This window comes from Rhamphochromis sp. 'chilingali' (assembly GCF_963969265.1).
Source record: "Rhamphochromis sp. 'chilingali' genome assembly, chromosome: 14".
Taxonomy (NCBI): domain Eukaryota; kingdom Metazoa; phylum Chordata; class Actinopteri; order Cichliformes; family Cichlidae; genus Rhamphochromis; species Rhamphochromis sp. 'chilingali'.
The window spans coordinates 19,299,701-19,324,641 of record NC_137941.1 but is presented as its reverse complement, the minus strand read 5'-3'; the positions used below and the strand labels follow the sequence as shown (position 1 = coordinate 19,324,641).

Here is a 24,941-nt window from a genome sequence, read left to right as displayed (position 1 = left end):
AATTTAAAAACAATTTAAAAAAATGGGGCAACATTGCAGCTCGCTTAGCTTTTAGGTTCAGCAGAGAAAACTTGCTAGCAAACAGTGGCCTGCAGACACAAAGGAAGATTAAGATTTTTTTTTTTTTAAAGAGTTTGATTTTGGACCACCGGTTGAATAAATGCACTGAAACCGTGTTTCAGTTTCCACCAACTTTTGAGGGAAATGTCTGGCCCTTAAGTTGATTAATGCTCCACCGGTAAAGCCCAGTTATTACCTGCTTTGTTTTTGCGGTAAAGACAGTTGCTTGTGAATACGTGTGCATATTATGTATTCAAATATAGCTAAACAAAGGAATGGGTGGGGGAGCAGGAAGGCAGGATTAGAGAAGCACGGGCATCTGGACTCCCTGTGGCTGATCTAAGAGGGCTTTACCACTGTAAACACCGTCCCGAGCACATGCTCAGGACGACAGTTCATTCACGGGGAAAATCACATGCCATTTGGCAAATTTATAACCTACAAAAATTTAGGAATTGATTGAAAGAATTCAAATCTAATAAAAGACAAAATGTTAAAGCCTACCAATACAACTCTGCCTAGGACACCAGTGAAAAATAGACAAACCCAGCTCTAGACTGAGTGAGGATGTGAAAGAGTTGAGGTTATTTCATGTCCAGAGGAGGCGGTGATCAACTGAGACCTTGCTTTTTCATATCGTCCTGACAACGAGCCTACTCATTTATGTCCTATGTAATTGACGTTTGATTTTGGTCTATATCTTTTGACTTATTTGAGCCACCCTACTAAGTCCTGATGTACTAAATAGAGGACACTCTGGGCTTTCCATTGATATCTCGTGTGTTTGGGTGGCTTCTTTTAGCTCCAAAGAGGAAGGAAATCACAGAAAACGTTCAATGGGAAGATTCCCCTTTCCTCGGTTCTCAGGAGGATATGGGCATATTATATTTTGGCTTTTCTTCACGTCATTGTGATCAGTGAAGTGTTTTACACGTTGTTGGACAAAAGAGTCTTCACTTTGTTAGGCTATTAAATAAACCCACTGCCCCATATTTACATTTAATTTCTGAAAATAAAGAATAAAAACTTTTTAAAGGCTCTTCTTTGAACATTTAGCAAATTTAAAAAGAAAAAAGTACACACAACAGACAAAACAGAAAAACACAGGCCTCTCCACAAAGCTGTGTAGGCTAACTGGCTGGTAGATTTGAAAAATGAGTAAACATTATCCTACATATACAATTATTGGTGTCATCCTTAAGTTTTGGCCTTCCAAAGAAAAAAAAAAACCTGGTTGGTGATTTTTACAATTAGCTTAATAAAGCTAAAAATGCATTTCTTTTTTAAACAGCAAAAAACAAACAAAACCCAAATTTTTTAATTGAACCTTTTTTGGTCTCTTTAAAAATACTCTTGGATGAAACTGGTGAATTCATCTATCCATCCATGCTCCTCATCTTATCCAATTCAGGGTTGCACGGTGGGGAATCACCATCTTTTCCAAGATGCCGCATGAGAAACTGGGTGTATGAGCTCACCTTATCAGTGTGGCCCTCCACAATAGTCCCAGTTTCTCATGAAGCCCCTTCGCAAAATTGGTCCTGATAGATCACCACTCAGCCACAGGGCTAACACAGAGACAGACAACCATTCTGTTGTCCATATTCACATCTGTAGCTAATTTAGAGTCATCAGTTAGCCTAACATAAGAGTGTTTGGACTGTGGAGGGAGAACATGCAAACACAAACCAGCGTCTACATGTTATTGTGTACTGTAATTTGGGAACAGTGACAAAAATATGTGGAATGGAGTATTAAAAAAACTGAAGTCACTGCAGCCATTTTCTGCGCTTCTCGTCTGAGCTTTTTGTGGTCTTCAATGTTTGTTTGTTTTTTAAACTCTTCCTCTTCTATGTGAACCTTGCTGTCACTCCGTTTCCTGTTCAAACTTTTCAAATAACTGTAATTCGACCTGTTCATTAGATCATCTTGGTGGAATGGAATTCAGGAATGCACTGTCCTTGCGCATTCCCACAATTCCCTCCCTCTGCATGGCTAAAACATTATGCAAAGTGCCCCCAGCATAGAATCTTACATTAGTCGAATGTCATGCAAAAAGTGGTGACACGCTTTAAATACATAAAGTGTCCTGCAGTGGTGCCAGGTTTGCTAAAGGACCCCAGACATCGTCATTTCTGTAGTGCGGATTCTTACTGCTGGTCATAAAAGCATCATTGTGCACATCTGTGACTAGAAAATACAGGCCGATCATGTATTAATCTAAAAAAAAAAAAAAAAGGTCACATCTTCTTTTTGTGTGTGTGTGTGTTTTAACTGTAATGTGCATTGAATATTAAAGAAGAGCCGGTTCAAAAATACCCAGAGCATCCATGCACGGGTGTGTATGTGTGATCAATGACACGTGCATGTGACACATGTTAGCTCTGTTCACAAAGAGTTTTCTTGACCTACGGACCAGCACCACAGCAACTATGAGGTTAGACAGTCTTTCATCAAGGCTTACTTGCAAAACCAGCACTGTTTGTAAAATCCAGGCTTTCCTCCCTGTCATGGGTGGATTGGACTGCTGATATGTTTCAAAGTGGGGGGTTTTCTCCCCACTAACAGAACTTATATACAAGGGTTTCAATTAGAAGACAAATAACTCTAAACACTTTGACCAGTTTAACGTGTTTTTAGTCATACGTCTGCCTGCAAATACTCTGAGTGTGTGTCTGTGTGCATGTGTGTGTGTAGCGACTGGGGGGAAAAAAAGCATTCTGGAGAATTACAAGTGACAGCTTGATAACCAAATTGTGCAGGCCGGGCAGAACAAAGTTTAAATTCTCACTTCCTCATTGTAAGTATCGGCAAAAACAGCAAGTGTGATAAACCCGTGCATTTCTACAGAAACAGGAGTGTGTGTGCTTTGAGGGTGGACGCACGCTCCAAGGCACACAACAAGCCCCGTCAGCTGACTAACACCACCAACACGGCCACAGCAGGCTTTAACGTGACGGTGCTGGCGCATAGGATGATGATGATGAAAGAGGCTGTGGATGCAGCATGAAATGTGGCCAAATAACAGTTGGCTGCAGCAGCCTTTAGCCTGTAAGTACACTGTAGCATTAGAGCCTACAGATTATGTAACAGCACGACTTCAGACCAAAACCTGCATGATACTATCACTACCTTACAGGCTAGGAAATATATTAAAGAGTAGTCAGACACGTTTTTTCCCCATAGGTAAGCAGATAAAAATCCTAAAAATAGAATTTTCCTATTTTTTCCTAACGTCACAGGAAAATCACATTTGTTTTCTTTGGTTAGGGTTTCTTTGGTTATAATAATAAAGCGCATAGTGTTAAAGCAAAGAACCCCGCCGCAAACAAAATCAGCTAGCTACGTGGTGCATGAATGACTCACCGACAGAAAAAGCAGCACGAGATGCGCGGGGCCACGCTCGCTTCACAGCACCCAGACACGAGCGGCAGACAGTCCGGTCCTGATGGTGCATCCTCCAGGCAAAAGCCGCTCACAGGAAAAAAAAAAAGGATGTGTGTGTGAAAACAACCATACCCGGAGCACCAGGGCTGACTCTGGCAACTGGGCGGGGATCTCCTATAGCTGATCAGCTGATCCAGCACCAGACGCTCACTTCCTCACAGAGAAGAAGAAAGGGTGGGAGCCGGGAAAGTGTAGTCGGTAAATGTAAATATTCGCCTTCTTGGTGCCTTAAAGAAAAGTCGATACACTACAAAATGTGTGCTAAAAGAAGCATAAACTAAACACTTTGTGCAGTTGTGAAATTGAGATGTAGACGGTAATGAAATGTCATCACTCCCCCTCTGCTTTGGTATGTTCCAGGATGTGCAGTGTTTACAAACCTCTCACCTCGCCGTCAGAGATCTGACCACGGGGTGCGTTCGGTTAGGCCGCATTGCTAATGAAGGTTCCTTAAATGAGTGAAGTAACCCGGAAGTATCTGCGTGGCGGGGCTTATTTATTAGCTTCAGAGATTTACGCAAAAGGGAGAGTTCGTTTTTAAAAGCAGGATTTAGCATATTGGCATTTATGACTGTAATATTTTGTTATAATAATGAGATTGTTAGCTAAAAACTCACTATTTTTGTCCTTAAGAATTACTCCAATTTGAATATTTTGAAAAGACCAAAATTCAATATTTCTAGACTGGGACAATACGAGGTCATGGAGAGATTTCCATAAATTTTGGACAGTCACACGCCCATAAAACATGCGCTCTGTTGCTTTGTTGTTTTACAAATATAACAGTTGTCTGACACAAATTTAAACCTGTTTAATTCAAGTATATCTCCATTTTCATCCATTATATGTGTCGCAGACCAAATTTGTTTTGTCATCCATTCTTCCACAAACATAGATTTCCCTCGATTCAATATCACCCTATTATTCCACAATGGAACATTGTGGGCACTAAAGTTATGTTTAAACATTAATTTCCAATTTAACAAAACTTGTTGATGAAATTTGGAGAGTTTTATGGGCAGTTTAGAAATTTCAAAATCACATACTAATAGAAATTGGATATCCCCAACTTTGTTGAAAATAAGATGGTATCAAGAACCAGATCTCATCATTTTTTTAAGAAAGATCAGAGCCAATTAATCTTTAACACGCCAGTCATTTTTTCACAATCGATTGCTTTTAAACCCCCCTCTTCATAATCTTTTATCAAGTCCCTGTTACTGATATAGTGATGTTTATTTTTCCATATGAAATTAAAATTCACCTTATTGATGTCTTTTACAATCCTTGGTGAGATGACTAGGGAATAAGCTGGATAGATTAATCAGGACAAAGATTCAACCTTGGTTAACATTGTCCTTCTGAACAACATTAAATCTCTCTGTAGCCAATGGTTCAAAGGGTTTTTTTGCATTTGTCAATTGTGTTCTGAATATTCTTTTTTTCACTATCAGCCATGCATTTAGTTAACCAAATTCCAAGATATTTGATCTCATTTTTGACAGGTGTATCATACAAAGAAGAGTGAGAACAAGTATGGATACTCATGAGTTCACATTTGTCCAGGTTCAGGCGTAGTCCAGAAGCATCAGAAAAGATCTTTATTGTATCAATAATACCAATGGAATTTGTTCTTTATTTTTTAGAAAGTTTGTTGTATCATTGGCAAGCTGACTTATAATTAATTTGTGGTTATTTATGTCTAATCCTTTGATGTTTGAATTTATGACAGTAATAGCAAGGAATTCAATGGCTACAATGAATAAAAGAGGCGAGATGCTGCAGCCCCGCCTGATGCCTCTTTCCACCCTGAACCTGGGACATGTGCCTTGAAAGGGAAACACAACTATTATAATATCAGTGTATAACATAGTCATCATATCCAGAAATGCATCTCCAAACCCAAAATGTTTAAATGTCTTAATAATAAAAGTCCTTCAAATACAAACAAACACGCCTAGTAGCAACTATCACAACCACCAGATTCACAAGACATGCTATTTTTAAGCATCACGTTTCGCGCAATTTACAGTAAATTGCATGTTTCATACTGTAATAAATTACAGTTGCACAGTTCATTTGAATATTCTCCTCTTGCAAGAAAAACACATAGAACTAAATAATCCACAAGTCCAGCAACAAAAATATCCCTGTCCACAACTTTCAGTCACACAACTGACACAGTGCCCCTTTATTAAATCCAGTGTTTTTAACAATAAACAAAAAAACCCACGCGCCTTCTCCTTTAACATTCCAAACTTTGTAGTACACGCTTTTTTTGGACTGTTCCTAGTTTACATAAGTGACATAAAACAGGAGGGCAAGAACATGTTGTGGTGAACTGAGATGTGGGTTTTGTAGTCCAATTTCTGCACATTGTAGTTTCAACAGGAAGAACATCATTCACACTCTTTTTTCTAACTCCTTATCTTTTCTCCTACCTGCCGAACATAATTAGTAAAAGGAAACAGGAGATAGTTTCATTCATGTTGGAACGTGTTCCCAGATAGTACGAATACATTATTAATAGTAAGATTACTGCAAATTAAGCATTCTAAAACACATGAGTACTGTAAACAACAAAAAAATATTTTATTTCTTATACACAGAATACTCTGGAGCAGGCACAACGTTGGTGCTTACTTTCCACACAGTACATCCATTATCCTAGTTTTACAGAAGAGATTTTGTTTACTAACTTTCCATAAATATATTCACCAAATTAGCTGGTAATTCATCAAGAAGACACAACATGCACCACCATCTGTTCAGATATGGTGCTACTGTACTGGAAGCAATGGGGTCAGTGCAAGATATGTTGGACACTTTGTGTTTTTTTGTGTTATATCCTGGAAAAAACAAAACAAACGAAGATGCTGATATCAGTGTATCTCAGACAGCCCAGTAATACAGTATACAGATCAGATCCAGGTTCTAATGATTACTGTCGTGAGTTCGTAAGTAGTGCTTTTCTTTTCTGTTTTTGCATCTTTTCTGTAAGCACTGCTTTCTATGTTATGTTTTGATTGTTTCAAATTCAGTGTTGTGCAAAGGACATTTTCATGTTGAAATGTAGTGAAAGCTGATAAAAGCTGAGCTATTTTACAAATAGAAAAAAATATTAAAATAAAAGTTCCCTGCTAGGGACTTTTATTTTATTATTATGAACTGTCACAAACACCAATATACAGTGGCTTGCAAAAGTATTCGGCCCCCTTGAACTTTCCACATTTTGTCACATTACAGCCACAAACATGAATCAATTTTATTGGAATTCCACATGAAAGACCAATACAAAGTGGTGTAAACGTGAGAAGTGGAACGAAAATCATACATGATTCCAAACATTTTTTACAAATAAATAACTGCAAAGTGGGTTTTGCGTAATTATTCAGCCCCCTTTGGTCTGAGTGCAGTCAGTTGCCCATAGACATTGCCTGATGAGTGCTAATGAATAAATAGAGTGCACCTGTGTGTGATCTAATGTCAGTACAAATACAGCTGCTCTGTGAGGCCTCAGAGGTTGTCTAAGAGAATATTGGGAGCAATGACACCATGAAGTCCAAAGAACACACCAGACAGGTCAGGGATAAAGTTATTGAGAAATTTAAAGCAGGCTTAGGCTACAAAAAGATTTCCCAAGCCTTGAACATCCTACGGAGCACTGTTCAAGAAATGGAAGGAGTATGGCACAACTGTAAACCTACCAAGACAAGGCCGTCCACCTAAACTCACAGGCCGAACAAGGAGAGCGCTGATCAGAAATGCAGCCAAGAGGCCCATGGTGACTCTGAACGAGCTGCAGAGATCCACAGCTCAGGTGGGGGAATCTGTCCATAGGACAACTATTAGTCGTGCACTGCACAAAGTTGGCCTTTATGGAAGAGTGGCAAGAAGAAAGCCATTGTTAACAGCAAACCATAAGAAGTCCTGTTTGCAGTTTTCCACAAGCCACGTGGGGGACACAGCAAACATGTGGAAGAAGGTGCTCTGGTCAGATGAGACCAACATGGAACTTTTTGGCCAAAATACAAAACGCTATGTGTGGCAGAAAACTAACACTGCACATCACTCTGAACACACCATCCCCACTGTCAAATATGATAGTGGCAGCATCATGCTCTGGGGGTGCTTCTCTTCAGCAGGGACAGGGAAGCTGGTCAGAGTTGATGGGAAGATGGATGGAGCCAAATAAAGGGCAATCTTGGAAGAAAACCTCTTGGAGTCTGCAAAAGACTTGAGACTGGGGCGGAGGTTCACCTTCCAGCAGGACAACGATCCTAAACATAAAGCCAGGGCAACAATGGAACGGTTTAAAACAAAACATATCCATGTGTTAGAATGGCCCAGTCAAAGTCCAGATCTAAATCCAATCGAGAATCTGTGGCAAGATCTGAAAACTGCTGTTCACAAACGCTGTCCATCTAATCTGACTGAGCTGGAGCTGTTTTGCAAAGAAGAATGGGCAAGAATGTCAGTCTCTAGATGTGCAAAGCTGGTAGAGACATACCCTAAAAGACTGGCAGCTATAATTGCAGCAAAAGGTGGTTCTACAAAGTATTGACTCAGGGGGCTGAATAATTACGCACACCCCACTTTTCAGTTATTTATTTGTGAAAAATGTTTGGAATCATGTATGATTTTCGTTCCACTTCTCTCGTGTACACCACTTTGTGTTGGTCTTTCACATGTAATTCCAATAAAATTGATTCATGTTTGTGGCTGTAATGTGACAAAATGTGGAAAAGTTCAAGGGGGCTGAATACTTTTGCAAGTCACTGTATATCCAGCTACATTATTACCTTGCTTTTAATTTATAATAGTAAATATAACTAATGTTATATTCCATGTAGGTGCCATGACCCTGACATAGGCTCTTTTCACAGAAAACATTTTGATCTCTTACAGCAGAAGCAGAACAGGCGTCTGTATAATGAATGGTGGCTGAAGCTGTGATTTAAGGGTTTTGTTATTGCATGCAGGCTCACTGTCACTCTGACGTGCCCTTTTATAAGACATGACATTGTAGTTACTGGTAATATGCTGATATATCAATTTTTAGAAGTTATAGTTTTTCAAATGCCTGTTCCAAACCACAAAATCAAACTATATATTTTCATAAACAAGCAATCTGAGGTTTCTGAGTGTCATCTTAAACGTGACTTTCACTTGCCAAGGTACGTGTCAAGCATTATTATTATTATTGTTATTATTGTTGCTTTAATGTCATTTCAAACAGTTTTTCCAGATAAGAGGAGTAGGCTATAACTTACAATCCAATATTATTTCAACACAGACTGAGTTATATCTCCACACTACACATGAATCTGCGCTAGCCTCTCAGACCAAATTTAAGACCTTTCTATGTTCATTTTATAGCTGTTAGATCAAGACAACCCCCCCATCTTACTGGACAAATGCACCAATTCATAAAATTGAAGTATTATATATTGCATAATAAGTCTTAACTGCGACTTGTGCAGTTATATAATGGCACTGCTTTTGCAGATGCTTCCACGCATTGAAACCTGCGAAATCGAGTTTACGTCTGTAGATGGAGCTCTTGTAACTGTAGATATCTTTTTTTTTAAACTCCCGCTAATCCAGCTGTCACCTTACTTAAAGACCATGACAATGCTTCAAGCAGAAGTACAAGTGAAGCATTTTAAATACTACAGTTTCCTCATATTAGAAAATTGAAACATGAGACATACAACATGAGTGTGACATAGTGCAGCGTGTGGTGCTTGTCTATCTCTGACGTCCCAAGTTTTTAACAAAAGCTACAAAAATCTTGTACTTTCACAGAAAGACAAGAGTTTGGATTATTCTAATCAGGGTTTTTAAATATGTGTGAGCCGCTGTAATCGGGCACAGTTGTAATGAGAATGCCTTCTTGTGCACTTAAGAGTGGTTCAAGTTTGAAGAAATTCAATGTATTTATAAAACTAAAAATGTTAGCAGCCCCATTAGTTATACCTCCATGTGTCACAATTTGGTAGGCAGATGTTTCACAAAAAGTCAGTTGCTTTGTCATTTTTGTGCAATTTTTTCTTCCGTTTTGGCCATTTGCTATTTGTTTGATAGACTCCTTTTTGGCTGTCTTATCTGTACAGGAAATCTGATGTGTTTTAAGTTCAGTTGAGATTACACAAACATGTCTCCAGGCTACTTACAAAAGAATGTGACTTTCATTGAATCAAATAAGTTAGGCTTCATACAGTGCTTCATGTACTCTCTGTCCTAAACTTCACATATGTGATTACAGTCCAGAGCCTGAAAGTGGCTGTCTTATTTGACAAACATCTACACATCTCATACAGGACAACAGATTTTCTCTGATGTCACATGGCAGGAGATGACTTGTAAGTCCATTGGGCAACATCTGATAAGAATCCAGGCCTGAACGCGTCTACACGCATGCAGTAAAACCTCAACTTTAACTATGTGGCCTGATGTGTGTGAAAGTTCAAGGATGTAATCATCACCGTGTAGACTTTATTCTTTCTCATGTAAACGTTAAATAAAATACATTTAAAGCAGATACACTTCTATCATTTCTTACAGGTTTTGGGGATATATTTTTTCAGTAATATCCCTCACGATGTAGAAAAGAAGAAGTTTTACACTATTTGAAATAATAATGATAATTTAAATGTGCTTATTTTTGCCAAAAAAATGTTGTTACATTGTATTGCTTAGGCAAGGTCTGGAGGATGAACACAGAAGGCGTAGAGGTGGTGAAGTTTAAACACCTGGGGTGATTTGTGACAGAAAGATGTCAGCAAGAGTTTAAAGATGGTATAAGACCATCTTATTTTCATTGGGAGTGACTGGGAAGGATTAGAGATGAGAACATCAGAGGTACAGCTCAGGATGGGTTAGGAGATATGCAGAGGAGGAATAGTGGATACGCTGTGTGAAGGATGTTGAAGATGGAGCTGCCAGGCAAGAAGAAAAGAAGAAGAGCACAAGATTCATGGATATGGGGAAGGAGGACATGCTTGATGTGACAGAGGAGGATGCTGGGAAAGAGTGAAATGGAGGTAAATGATCCGCTGTGGCAAGCCCTAAAGAGCGCAGCTGAAAGAAGAAGAAGACACAGATTCTTCCTTCTAATACAGCGAGCTATAAATAGATGCATGCTGACCATTCTTTGCTTCAGATGGTTCACAGTTTACACTGATGCTGGGACACAGAATAAAATAGTTTTTATGGTTTTTCAAATATGACACCCACAATTTCCTCTTGTCATTTGTGATCGTGGTTGCCTCATGACGAAAAATTATATATAAATATATTTTCAGTTTAAAGTTAGTTGAAATAAAGCATATCTTATCATCACAATTACTTGTACAGTGTGTCTGAATAAGAGGAACATCATGTAAATCTGAAATCGGAAGCTCCTTTTTTCATGTTATGTGAATACCAGTGAGTGGCATGTTATCAATAATCACTAGATTTGGAGACTATGTCTAATAATAGAAAAGATTTATATGGGTCGAGTGAGAAATTCCAGTATTGGGAAGTGCTTGCTCACCGTGCCCCAAAAATGGATCAGTGAGTGATAAACATCTTATTTGCTTTGTACACACAGTTCATGCCAAGTCCTGAGAATTCGCCAGGCTATTTTTAACACAAAGATTTCTGAGGACGTTCAATTCAGGGGACCACGAGGGCTGTTTGGAAAGCTTCAGCAATGTTTCTTGAAGCTCCTTCTCATGGATTTTGAGTTTTGCATTTTGGGTCATTGTCCTGCTTTAGGATTCACCCTGCATTAAAAACATAGTATTTCCACCCCCATGCTTACTAGTGTTCATGATGCTACTATCAACAAATGCTGTTCCTTCTTTCTCTAAACATATCTTTCATGACTCTCAAAGAGCTCAATTTGAACTTTATCTGTCAACAGCACTTGTTTCCAAAACGACTCTGGCTCATTATTGTTGTGAACGCTTCAGACACTGACTTTTGCGAGGAGGCCGCAGAGAAAGTTTCCTTTCCTCCTCGACATACATCCCCATTGTGCAGCCTTCGCCAGCCCTCCTGAACATTCCTGCATTTGCTTTGCAGTCACTTGGGTAACTTTGTGTTGGCTTTCTGCTCAGTAGGCTTGCAGTTGTTCTTAGTCCTCTGAATCTCTTGTGGATCCCCTTAACTGGTAACTATTAATAACAGTTAACTTCATTTTAGATATCTAGTCAAGCCTAGAAACACCCACTGTAGAATAACAGGCCTACCAAGTTAATGAGGTTTTGTGTGTCTTACAAGTTTTGTGCACAAACCTTTGACTGCTCTTTAACTAATGAATTCATTAGTACTAATGCTACTGTAGTGTGGAAGCTTGAAGATCTCTGTTACTATGGACATAAATGCAGACGCATATTAAAGTTCATAATGAATACTTTCTAAACTGGACCATTTAGCTTTTGTAGTTCTGATGCTCTCTGAATGCTTCCAGGTTTTAAATTTGTGAGCCAAGTTAGCTAATTTAACTCAAACATGCTTTAAGACAAAAGCACGGATCCTATAGCTATGTTTACACTCTAAACACAAAAGTTGTGCTACAGTATTTATGATCAGACACAACAAAGTTGGACAAAGAGGAGGGGAAAGATTTGATTTATTCTTCTTGTTAGTCTTCTGCCTCTCTTTTCTTTTTCCTGTCTGTTTCCTGCCCTCACGTTCTGTTTCACTGATGACTGGTTTCTCATTAATACGCTGTTAAAATCTCACATACATTGTGTAATTTCATCTTAACTGATACTACATCTGCTATGGATGAACTATCCCAAATGGCACATTTCTGTGCTCCTTGGCCTCAAGGTGGCTCCACAACTACACAATAGATTTAAACAGAATAGAACACAATAGAAAAAAAAACATAAAATAGAACTTTATTGTTTGTTTTTGTTGTGGTTTTTTTTTCAGAAAAGGACTGTTTATCAGCTCTTGGATTGCCAGCAAAAGAAAAAGTATCCAACAAAGTTACATAGTGAGGTGTGCAACATGATAGTAAACAGTGCAACGTGTGGTCCTTCCAGTACACCTGGCTTTCTTTGGGAGTCGACCAGTCTGGATATTTCTGAGAAAATGTTAGTCATTCTGATAGCAGACACGTCTCTGTGATCTTGACTAACTGAACTAACATTTTACACATACAATACTTCCACATACCACACCCAAGATACAGGTGCCTTCTGCAAAAGAGATCTGTGGTTTGTCTTTCTTAGAAGAATCCAAAGAAAGATATTATAAGAAAACCCTGAAAACAAACTTAGAAAGTACCAGCCTCAGTCAAATCAAATCGAATGACTTTTTATTGTCACATCACAGTGCTGAGTTCCTTACGATTACACTTTAACTCCTAAGTTAACATTTGTTAGGACTTTGACCGTGAATTAAAACAATACAGCAGCTGCTGAGATGAACAGCGTCAACCTTATTTATAGGCACCTGCCAGACGAAGGACTTTTCCTTGGATATTGTGTCCTACATTTCTCTTAATATGCAGGGTTGGTACTAACAACAAATTCGAGTGACCTAGACTACACGAGACACCAGAGGTTTTCCCAAAAATACCTTTTTGGGTTAATAAAGAAAGTATTCACAGCTGTAACGATCCAGCACAATCTCCCAAAGTCACCTGTTTACCGAATGCTTATTACTGGTGTGAACGTGAGTTATTCTGCACCCCAGTTCTCCCGCTAACATTTCCTCTATTTTGCTTGAACATTGAATGAGGTAGGGCAGCAATGCGTGGATAGAATGAACAACAATGTTATGTTAACGCACTGCAGTGTGAGTCATATCAAACCAGTTAGGCGGGATAGTTTTTGTTTTTTTAACAAGTTTTTAAAATGGCTGTTGGAAAATAGTGTACACATATACTTCTAACCTTCAGCACTAATCCAACAATACTAGGAAGTCAAACCTACAGTGCAGGAACAACCACTAAATAACTGGGACTGTAAAGTGTCTTGCTACTCTCCATCTGTAACGCCTGTCTTGTATAACAATATCTAGATAATTGCAATCTCATTTGGCTTTTAAATGTGGAAGGCTTGCAAAGTGAAGAGTGTATCTTCTTCTTTTGTCTGTGTGCACAGATGTGCTGTTAAGTGCAGTGAGCCTTTTCTGTGTTTGATCGATCTGCATGCTGACTTCAAGCTCTGCATCAAGTCTTATTCAAGTGAAACAAAATTGTCTTACTATTGCTAGGCTGAGGCTCCTTCTAATAGATGGCAAAAATAACAAACTAGTATTTATTTGTAGTCTATTTATAGTCATTTCTATATTAATTTCACATTAATTGATCTCAGGTTTAAGTAAAAATTGTAATCTATGATCGCATTGTCACTCTTTGTGATTTAAACTGCCACGACGAGAAGGACAAATGTTGTAAAATTACTACTGATATAGAATCTAAAAAAAGCACACAATAAAAATGTAACTACTGTTCATATAACAGACTACCCATTACATTGCACACCTACTGTTCTTTGACCTGAAAATGTGTTGAAATATAGTGATTAAAACATGCACTTTAATGGGCAACTGACCAGGCTGTTATTTTAGGGTTCAGCACTCATCCTAAGCAATTAAACCACTTCAAGGCATAAAAGCCTGTTTATAAATAACCTCACAACCAACAGGCCAGAACCAAAATTGTCAGTTTGTTTAATCCCCCCCCATTCGCAGCTGTTCAATCTAATTCCGATCAACACCACAGGTTTTATGACTGCGACGATGAAGCAATACAGAACGGCCGGTGTACACTGGAAACTCAAAGTCTTTTCAGATCTCTTGGGAGAGGCTTGTAAAGGATTACTCATTCAACACATGACACTGGGTTGCATTATTTTGGCATAAATAAATAAAAAAAATCATATTGGTATTTCAAACAAAAATGTTTTGGGACAGTTCGGAGGTGCTTTTCGTGGGAAAATGTAGATAAAGCAATTCAAAACAACAGAAAATAAAGGACACTAAAAGTGAAGAGAGGAAAAGAAAATCTAATATGTAGGTCAAAGGTTAAAGAATTGTAAGATCAAAGTGCAGACACTTTCACTGCTCTCTGAATAGATTTTAATGTTTCGAGTGGGGTGGATTAATAAAAAGGCTTATTTGAGTATACAAACTTCCAAAATTCTGTATTTATTGAAGTTCAAGCAAAGCATCGGCATCAGCTGCTGGTGGTGTAATGGTGTGGGGGATATTTTCTTGGCACACTTTAGGTCCCAAAGTAACAACTAAGCCTCATTTAAACACCACAGCCTATTTGAGTATTTTGAGAATGTCCATCCCTTTATGACCACATTGTACTCATCTTCTCATGTCCGCTCCCAACAGGAAATCACACCATATCACAAAGGTCAAATCATCTCATACCAGTTTTCTTGAACACGAAAATAAATTTTCTATATTCAAATAGCCTCCACAGTCACCAAATCCCAAACCAATGTGTTTCTAGCACCTTATATAATCCATGCCACACAGAAGAAAAGCAGTTCTGAAGCCAAAAAGGGGCTGAATGCAGTACTGGCAAGGAATACCTAATTAAGTAGAGGGCGGGTGTATTTATTCCACTATGTGATTTCTTCTAGGACGTTATAGAGATATGATGTAAAACGCAAATAATTTAGACAGGGATAAAAACAATAACAACAACAAAAATCATTCATTCATCCATACACATGTTAGTTTACTGCAATAAAGTTTCCTACCTCTTCCTCATCTCTTCAATCAATGATGCTTACTGGGTACAAAAACCTTGAGGCAAATAATTTACTATTAGTCTCCCATCTGACTTAAGACTGTAACTAAGGAAAAAAGGGGAAAAGGAGCCCCTCTCTAGCAATTAAGCGCTCAGGCCATAGTCTGGTAGGGAATATAACTAGGTTTTACCAGCAAAATAAAAAAGTTTAAAGTCCAAAATAGATTAAATTTAAAAATAAAACAACAACAAACAAAAACACACACGCGCTCACAAAAGTCAATCAATTCCCACTTCCTGGTGAAATCGAAACACACCGCAACATAGTGTCGCGCAACAAAAACGCAACCGAAAGAGGCGCAATGCCTGCTGGGAAATGTAGTCTTTCACGAAATGGAATTTTCCAAGATATCTGCGAGAGCAGAGTGAGTGGAAATTTACTCCGTTTCCCTCCCTTCGTAGTATGCAGAACTGTGTCTGCCGTGCAGGATGTTTTGTTGAAACTCAACCAGTAGAATCATATTCTTATCTGTCTGCTGAGGCAGTTGACGGTTATTATCATGGTCAGGGCAACATGCCTGATTACAGCAATATCTTTTGGATTATTATTGTTATAATATTGTTATGCTCTACAACCTTCTGGTACATTCTTTATATTATTTGCTCAGTAGTAGTGCCAGCTGTTTTAACAGAACCCAAGCTGTGCGGTTGATTATAGTGAGTGTTTTAACTTGCACTGCAAGCCTCTTCTAACACTATCTACACTATGCAACATACACACGCACAAACAGACACACACTGAAGAATCGGAGCATGCAAATATTTGCAAGCGGTAACATTAATGCACACACCTACTTCACATGCACACACTATTTAGGGCCCACTCAACACAAGAGGTGCTGCTGTCTGATAAGAATGAGACACTTGCTTTTCTCCCAACTGGATGTAATGTTATTATGATTGTTTTTAGAGAGCAAAGCTCATGTGGCTCAGCTCTGTGTTGCAATGGAGTGATGGCACAACAGTCACTATAAATTAGGTGTTGATGATTGCTGGTGTTTTCTCTTGTTGCTCTACAATGACAACTATTTCCTCCAGATTGCAAGCCCGACTTGGAAAATGAAAACATGTGTTGTTGCAACAGCAAAGTATGCATAACTTTATTCCTCTGATGGGCATTGTTGTTGGCATGCGGGCCAAAAATTCCTTTCTGGGGAGACTTCAGAAAAAAATAAATCTCATTAGGAGCTACACTTCAGTGACCTGGCCTTGAATGGGTTTCTAGCAGTTTCCCCGATTGGCAGCAGCTCGAGACCTTCCAGGTGTGTTAGTTCAGGTTAAGCAGCCACCTTGGTATCTAATTAGGGGTACATAAAAGATTATGGAAGATTTGGCAAGCTTAGGGATGCTTTGTCTGATCAGCAGTGGAAAGTTACTAAACATTTAGACAACTTTACCCAGTTAGACAAACCAGTAAATACTAACATCTATTCTCCATTTTCACGTTTAAGTAAACCCGACACTTTTTAATTTTCACGAGTTCGTAAAAATGCATATGCCTAACCTACTTATTTTGTTTAAGGACAAGCAAATGATCTTCCTCATTCAAAGCACGCTGAGGAAAAGGGTGGGCGTGACCCAGGACTCTCGACTTCCCGTTGAATCGCTCAGTGTGCACCTGCCTGTCTTCCTAAGCTTACATAAACAGACAGGTGACCAGGAGAACCAGTAGCCTAGTGATAATAAACCGGAGCAATTTCTAGTAGGCGGTATTTTGCGCCCTGTAACACGTCACGGGTGTAATACACGTGTGGGGCGTGGAATCGAGCGGATGCCTATAAGGAGCGAGGGCAGCATTGTCTGACGGGCATCACAGCTTTCTGTGAAAGTCGGAAGAGACACGCCGGCAGTTAATGTGAAGTCCACAACCTGGAGAGGCGACCTACGTGAGCCGAGGAAGCTGCGAGCATTCAGTACGAAGACGCTTCTCCACACACATCTCCGCCTATGGGGCGTGGAGAGAGACGGTTGTGAATCTCTTTGCTTTTGGCGCGTTCGCGAACACTAGCGATCCAGGTACATGTGTAGCGACTTGTTTTGACTTTTTTTTTTTATCAGCAGAACCGGTGAGTGTGTGTGTGGAGGCTGAGCTGTTTTGTCAATAAACCAAAATATCCGAGCACGTGCCAGCGGGAAGTCCATTGAGGCTGCTTTTATTTAAAGCTACGCTAGGTCTCATTCAATGGGGTGCCAACTGACTGTTGAGCCACCAGACTCATGTTTTACAGCTGACGTCAGGCAGGGGGAAATGACGGATGTTTTAAAGGGTAAAAAGTGTGAAGGAGTACGCGTAGAGCCGTCCGTGTGTGTTTGGAAACGCGTCCCGCATCTCGAGGATGGCTAATGATGACGACTGCTATCTCTTGGAAGATGCGCAGTTTTTGCAGGCGGATGAATGAGTGACTGTTCTAGAAATTTCCCCCCACTACTTAGGTGCAGTTGGGACTACTTGCCTGACCGTGGTAGACTGGTGTCGCCCTCCTCTCTGTATTCACAAAGGCACTCTCAGGCTGTCAGGCACATCTGGCATTGTTTTGTACACTAACTATCCATTATACCGCTGCTCTCCACGATGGCGTCAGTCGGCCTTTGCTCCAAAGCCCTTGATCGCTTATTGTGTTATTAGACATTTAAAGCAGAGGTGCCACATTTGGTGTCTCCTTGTAGGCTGCTGTGACCGTTGCCAGAGAGCGACATTCATTTAAAATCCGGCTGTGCAAAGTAAGCTGCTCAGCATAAGTTTAGTCCTTAACGACTCCTTAAATAAATTGCAGCTTCTGTTTATCCTCAGGGTTTATATATTTTATTGTAATTCGTATTCCCAATGTGGTATTGGCACATGCCAGGACACGTTTGTCTTGGCGTGCATCTCTGCTGTCAAGTAACTGCTATGCACTTGCACACTAGACCTTCTTAGATAGGTCTTGGCTTAGAAACAAAAAAGAAGAAGAAAGAAACTTTAACTACATGGATTTATTAATGTGTTATGCATGTGCTAAAGTCTGCCCCGTGGCATTATTTAAACCCATGATGTCAGTATGTGGGAGCATGCTGCGCGAGTCCCCATCCTGGCATACCGGGGTGTTGGTGATTGAGCTTGACTCTTGCATTAAATAATGATATTGCAAATACAATTCTATTTGTCTGCTGAATGAATGAATGAATGCTATATTTCAGAGTCTCATGGGCAGTTTGTGGTGAACACATGGAGCGCAGGCCTTGATGATGAGATGGTAAAATGAAAACAAAGGCTTCTTTTACAGAGAGGGATGGTTATGCATAAAGCATGGTTGTGAAGTCCGATGCGTGGGGTTATTTTCTCCCATGCATGGCAAGCTGAAACCTCAGGAGGGGCCTGGCAGCCAAGTGTGTGTTTGTATGTTTGTGTGTGTATGTGTGTATGAGACTGACACAAAACAGATGTGCTCTGACATCCCCTTGCATATTACTTTTTGCTGACACAAGAATTTTATTTTAATCCATCCCTCTTGTAATCTTATGTTCCTGCAGAATTTGGAATATTTAGCATATGCAGAATGCAGTTAGCTATAAACTTTTGGTGCAGTTAAATGTCCTTCTAATTTCAGGAGTGGAATATGACGATGCCAGTTTAACAGATTCAGGTGTGTCCATAAAAGCAGACATTGTGAATCGGTCCTTGTTTTGTGTGGTATATATAAAGGAGCTATACTCCTTTAGCTCCATATTTAAACTTGTAGCCCTAAATGTATTTTTGCTACCTGTTTATTTTAATGCGCTGCAAGTTTTTGTGTAAGGCACAAGTCAAACTGCACATTTGGTAGTGGCGCAGCGGCATAGTCTTTGCCACATTTCATGATGTCTTACATAATGCTTCTTTGAAGGTTTTATAGTAGTGTGGCTTGAGTCCTTTTGTGTTTAAACAGATTAACGAGGAAAGTCACAGGAAGTCTAATCCCACTGGAAAAATACTAGAGTTGCAAAGCTGGAAATGAGCAATAATATATTGAGCTTCATGTAGTTTACTGAGCATATTTTCATATATTTACATATATTTTCTTTTATTAGTGATTTTTGATCTTTTTATTTTTGTCATCAGATGCAACACATTTCTGTAATTTTTTTTTTTTTTGCCCCCACTACACTTCAAATCAAACCTCTAATGTGGTGTTTTTCTTTGCTGTCTTGCAGGAATTTTAACTCTTGGCTTTTCTAGACCAGAGACGTGCAGCATCCTCCGCTTAAAAACTAGAACGACCTCAGTGCCAGTGGATAACCCCATCCAAGTAGTGTATTTGACCAGACAGTGGATCTTAACAACTTCCATCCAGACAGCAAACCAAAGCACAACATTTCCATTCCATTTAAACAAGTGCAAAATAAGTATATTTATATATTTCCATTTTTCTTTATTTTCTTTTATTTTTTTAAAGTTTCCTGTAAGACTTTTTTTTTTTTTTTAAACATAATCTGTAAAAAAAAAATGGCTGGTGGAATGGAAGCAGTGGACATAGCTGTGGTGGCACTGTATTTCGTCCTGGTGCTAGCCATCGGGTTTCTTGCCATGTGGAAAGCCAATCGCAGCACTGTGAGCGGCTACTTCCTGGCTGGACGCTCCATGACATGGATTGTGATAGGTGCCTCGCTGTTTGTCAGCAACATTGGCAGTGAACATTTCATTGGCCTGGCTGGGTCAGGAGCAGCAAGTGGCTATGCTGTAGGAGCGTGGGAATTTAATGCACTTCTACTTCTGCAGCTGCTTGGCTGGGTGTTTATCCCTGTGTATATCCACTCAGGAGTCTACACCATGCCAGAGTACCTATCAAAACGCTATGGTGGCAAACGACTCAAGGTTTACTTTGCTTTCTTGTCTGTGCTGCTTTACATTTTTACCAAACTGTCTGTGGACTTGTATGCTGGAGCTCTCTTTGTTCAGGAGTCCCTTGGATGGAATCTCTATTTGTCTATTGTTCTGCTTATCAGTATGACTGCTCTGCTCACTGTCACTGGTGGATTGGTGGCAGTGCTCTACACCGACGCCCTTCAGGCAGTGTTGATGATCGGTGGAGCCCTCACCTTAACCATTATGAGCCTGATCAAAGTCGGTGGGCTAGAGGGTGTCAGAACTAAGTACATGCAGGCAGTTCCTAATGTTACCGCTATACTAGCCACTGGAAACTACACATACTCGCCTTCATGTCGCATTGACCCTAAACCAAACTCGCTGAGCATCCTTCGAGGTCCCCTGGATGAAGACATTCCTTGGCCAGGTTTTCTTTTTGGCCAGACGCCTGCATCTATTTGGTACTGGTGTGCGGACCAGGTCATTGTCCAGAGAGTACTGGCAGCAAAAAACATTGCTCATGCAAAGGGCTCAACACTCATGGCTGGATTTCTCAAAATCCTGCCCATGTTTCTAATAGTCATTCCAGGAATGATATCCCGCATTTTGTTTGCAGATGAGATTGCCTGCATCGGGCCGGAGCACTGCATGGCTGTTTGTGGTTCCCAAGCTGGCTGCTCAAACATTGCCTACCCACGTCTGGTCATGGCGGTGATGCCTGTGGGACTTAGGGGTCTTATGATGGCAGTCATGATAGCTGCCCTGATGAGTGACCTTGACTCGATCTTCAACAGCGCAAGCACAATCTTCACCTTGGACATCTACCAGACCTTTCGGACGAAGGCATGCCAACGCGAACTGTTGATTGTGGGCCGCATGTTTGTTGTGGTCATGGTGGTCATCAGTATTGCCTGGGTGCCTGTCATTATTGAGATGCAAGGTGGACAGACATACCTCTACATCCAGGAAGTTGCTGGCTACCTCACTCCACCAATTGCTGCCCTTTTCCTTCTAGGTGTATTCTGGAAGCGATGTAATGAGAGAGGTGCATTCTGGGGAGGCATGACGGGTTTTACCCTAGGTACCATACGACTGATCCTGGCATTTATCTACCGTCAGCCTCACTGTGACCAGCCAGATAATAGGCCTGCCTTCGTTGTTCGAATTCACTACATGTATTTTGCTGCTGGGCTGTTCTGGATTTCAGGGTTGGTGGCAATTGTGGTCAGTCTCTGTACTTCTCCACCAGATAAGGAGCAAGTTCGCACCACCACCCTCTGGGGGCTCTACAGCATTGAAATGACTCCCCCTAAGAACAGAGAGGAAACGTACCGGCTGACTGAGAAGAACCACTGTAATGGTGACACAAGCCTGCGTAAAGAGCTGCCCCCAGACGTTAAAAAAGAGAGGTGCGTGGACGGGATGGATATCAAACTTCTGGTCCCTTCCACAGACCATGACCCAGCAACACCAAGTACAGAAACGTCCCCTGCCACCACTCCTGGAGCCCAGATTGGTAACAGAAATATGGAGACAATCAGAGCAGAGGAAGGCTGCCGTAGTGGTGCGGAGACGAGCAGGTGCATGCGTTTGCTGGACTGGGTTTGCGGCTATAAGGGAGAATCGCAGAGCGCTCAGCAAAAAGGGGCGAAGGAGGACGCGAGAGCCATCGCCGAGATGCTGTACGAGCCACCTCGAGTCAAACTTCTCCTCAACCTGGGCTTGGTCTCAGTCTGCTCTGTGGGCATCTTCATGTTTGTTTATTTTTCACTGTAGTAACAAGGACCGAGTGGGGTGGGAGGTGTCTGGGGCTTTTAGAAAGAGTTGACTTTTCAGAGATGTATGAAGCTCTGTCTGTAATATTTACAGTTGTATTTTGTAGCTCTCTAACAGGGATCTAAGCTTAGTGTAATCATTTTTTTTTAAATGATGAAAGCGTCTTCACATTTTAAAAAAACCAAACCAAAACAAAAAACTATGACTTCTCTATGACTCTGAATCTTATTTGACACTAGCGTGTCAATTTTGTACAGTGCTTATTGTTATTCCTGTATTCAAAATATCTACTGGGATTTTTAGAATTGTTGTACTCTAAGTGAATTCAATATTTGCCTTATTTGACATATGCACTTGTCTTTTTTGTATTGTGAAAATAAATGTATTCTGTGATTTTTATTTTTTTTTAAGCTTTTTATTTTACTCTTGTTCTCAGTGACTGTAGGCTTAGTTGCTGGTGTAGCATACATATATTGGATATTAACAAATATCCATTTATTTTTAATTTTTTCTTTTTATTTGTTTGGTTGAGGGGCCATTATGAACTTTGGGGGGAAAAAAAGAGTTAATGCTGCGAAGCATTGCATTCGCTGCTGGTATTGAATATTACCATTATATTTATTGTGATTATTATATCTGTTTGATTTAGCCTACTGAAGGTGTTGCATCTAAATTTAGTGAAACTTACGGTTAATATTTAATGTTTTTAATATATACATCTTTTGCAGTACAGAGAGAAAAGAGAGAGCAGAAAGAAGCACAAGACTAATAATGTTGTTATTATCGCTACTATCATTTCCCCTTGCAATGAATGACATAATGTAAATGGTCCATTTGAATTGGCTGTTTACGATGTTGTCACTGATGACCTAAATCAGGGCATAACTGGAGCTGTACTGCTATTTTTATTATACTACATTTCCTAGTAGTGTGTTTTCTTCTTTGTTTTCATTACTTTCACTGTTATTTTTATCTTTCTGTGACTGTATTGTGTTGAAAGTTCATGTACTAATATTGTATCGTAACAAAAAGTCACAAGTACCAACAGTCATGAGTTGAGTTGAGTTGTCAGATTGTGTTTTATGCAAATTTCATTTTGTGCTCTACATTACTGAAATTTGTCTCTATTGCATTATGTCCACATTGTGTACAATATACTTCAGGGCTCACTGCATCACCTACAATGTACATTTCTTCTATAGCAGGCTATCTGTTGTGTATCTACTGTGTGTTAATGTATTTCTAGTGCACTGCAGTGCTGAAATGTCATTTAATCTTGTTTGAAGTGCATCTTTTATGAACCTCCTACCGAATGTGTCTTAGTGTGCAATGTTAAAGTGACAAAACATCGACGAACACAGACTTTAAGTTTTTTAAGTACTGAAACTTTGTGCATTAGATACCACATTTCTTCTTTTCTTTTTTTTTTTGTTTGTTTAAAGTCATTTTCAGGATTTTGTTGTTCTGTCATGTAGACAGTTTTAGTTAGCATTAACAGATAATGCTAAGCAGAAATGACATTTCAGGCATTTGTTGACAAAGTAGCACTTTACTGGACGAGCTTAATCGTGAGATTATTAAGAGCAATTCAGCTCTTAATTTAAAAAAAAAAAAAAAAAAAAAGCAATTCAGCCAGGGTGCTTGAAATCATTGGCCTTCTAGATTGTGGTCATTGTTCCCACAGTGTAACGTGTTCACGCATCAACACCTCATCCCCAGAATACAAAAATAAACGAAAAGTACTGTGTTTGTATGTATTTTTGACACCAATGTTGAATGACCTCAGTCCAAAACGTCAGTTTTATAATGTGATAGGCCAATCCCTATCTGTGTCAGGCGTGAATGATGCATAACATGGAGGATGGTTAACAGACGATTGCTGTATGAGTATGGGGAAAGAGCTTTAAAACGCTTTCTTTCTTTCTGAGAGACTTTACATTGTTATTTTTATGGATTTTATTTTTAGAGATTGAAAATAAAGTTTTCGTGGAGACTAAAGCCAGATGTGTTTTCGTTCTTCATAGTCAAAGAAATGAAACGAGAATGAAAGAGTAATGAAGTCACTTCTGGACAATAATAGGATTAAGTTGAAGTATGCAGCAAACGATTTGTTTGCTGGTGGTGTTTGCTGTTATTGCAGCATTATAGGCACATTTTATTGCAGTGTAATTATCTGCTGGTTCCAAGATGCAAGAAGTCATAGGCATCTGTTTAAAAAACAAACAAACTGCTAAATGGTTTTAATTCAGATTAGTTTAATTATGGACCTCACTTTTCAATTCCTCTCTTGTGGTTCTGTTGGTACTGACTTTCATTACAACTTCTGAATAACTGCATTGTGTCTAAATGGCATTTTGCAACTTGCTGTGATTGAGATGTTGTTTTCAGAGCTGCTGAAGAGATGAAGGATTCCATGTTGGATTTCTATAGTAGCAAAATTTTCATCCCATGTGTGTGCAGTGTTTATATATGGAGGGAGCTTTTACTTATTGTTGACCAGGATTATATAAACCCTGGCAAGGCTCTAATAATCTCCTCAGGGCCAGACAGGGATTGGGTGATTCCAGGCCCACAAGATTTAACCAATCAAAAGGCCAGCATCGGTGGCTTACAAATCTCCACTGCTTACCAGTTTAGCTCCATACATCCTTTTATCCTCTGGCGACCAAACCTCACACTTCTGTAATTTTTCACAATTAAGGGTGGATTAAAAGTTACATTGTGAAAACAGACATTCATCATGCAAATTTTCTTGGCATGAAGCACAGATGCCAAAGGCAAAATGCTATATTGTACGGTTAGGTAATCTGTTGACTAATACGGTGTGTTTTTTAGAGTGACACAGTCATCACTGCCATTAACTGCTTCTAGTCAGAGGGTGGTATTTAGTGGCCATGATCTGTTTCAATTTAGACGATGACTCATATCAGCGATGTCCTGTGACTCCCCATAGCAACAAGTTAGAATGTAGCATTCACATTTCAAAGGCGGCTGTGTGGGTAGCACATTGGAATAAAGGAAGACAAACACAGACTTTCCTTGGCAGGTTTTTCTGAAGGT

The 24,941-nt window shown here is 39.7% G+C and overlaps 2 protein-coding genes across 5 annotated transcripts in view; one reads left to right on the top strand and one right to left on the bottom strand.

The window, feature by feature from the left end:
- dop1b (DOP1 leucine zipper like protein B) overlaps positions 1 to 15,533 on the bottom strand; it is a 36,121-nt gene extending 20,588 nt beyond the window's left edge. Inside the window, exons 1-2 of one of the 4 annotated variants that reach the window (XM_080902356.1) lie at positions 15,234 to 15,533; positions 3,427 to 3,657 (exon numbers count right to left, since the gene is read on the bottom strand). The gene's annotated coding sequence lies outside the window, so the exon portion shown is untranslated. Of the gene's footprint in view, positions 1 to 3,426; positions 6,674 to 15,233 lie in introns of those variants that run through there. The other 3 variants (XM_080902357.1, XM_080902358.1, XM_080902355.1) reach the window with 3 other exon arrangements.
- Positions 15,534 to 16,909: 1,376 nt separating this feature from the next.
- LOC308410531 (sodium/myo-inositol cotransporter-like) lies at positions 16,910 to 24,046 on the top strand. Its single transcript, XM_080903918.1, has 2 exons — positions 16,910 to 17,299; positions 19,454 to 24,046. Exon 2 carries the CDS (start codon positions 19,746 to 19,748, stop codon positions 21,879 to 21,881), a length of 2,136 nt encoding a protein of 711 aa, XP_080760044.1. The 5' UTR covers positions 16,910 to 17,299; positions 19,454 to 19,745; the 3' UTR covers positions 21,882 to 24,046.
- Positions 24,047 to 24,941: the final 895 nt, after the last annotated feature.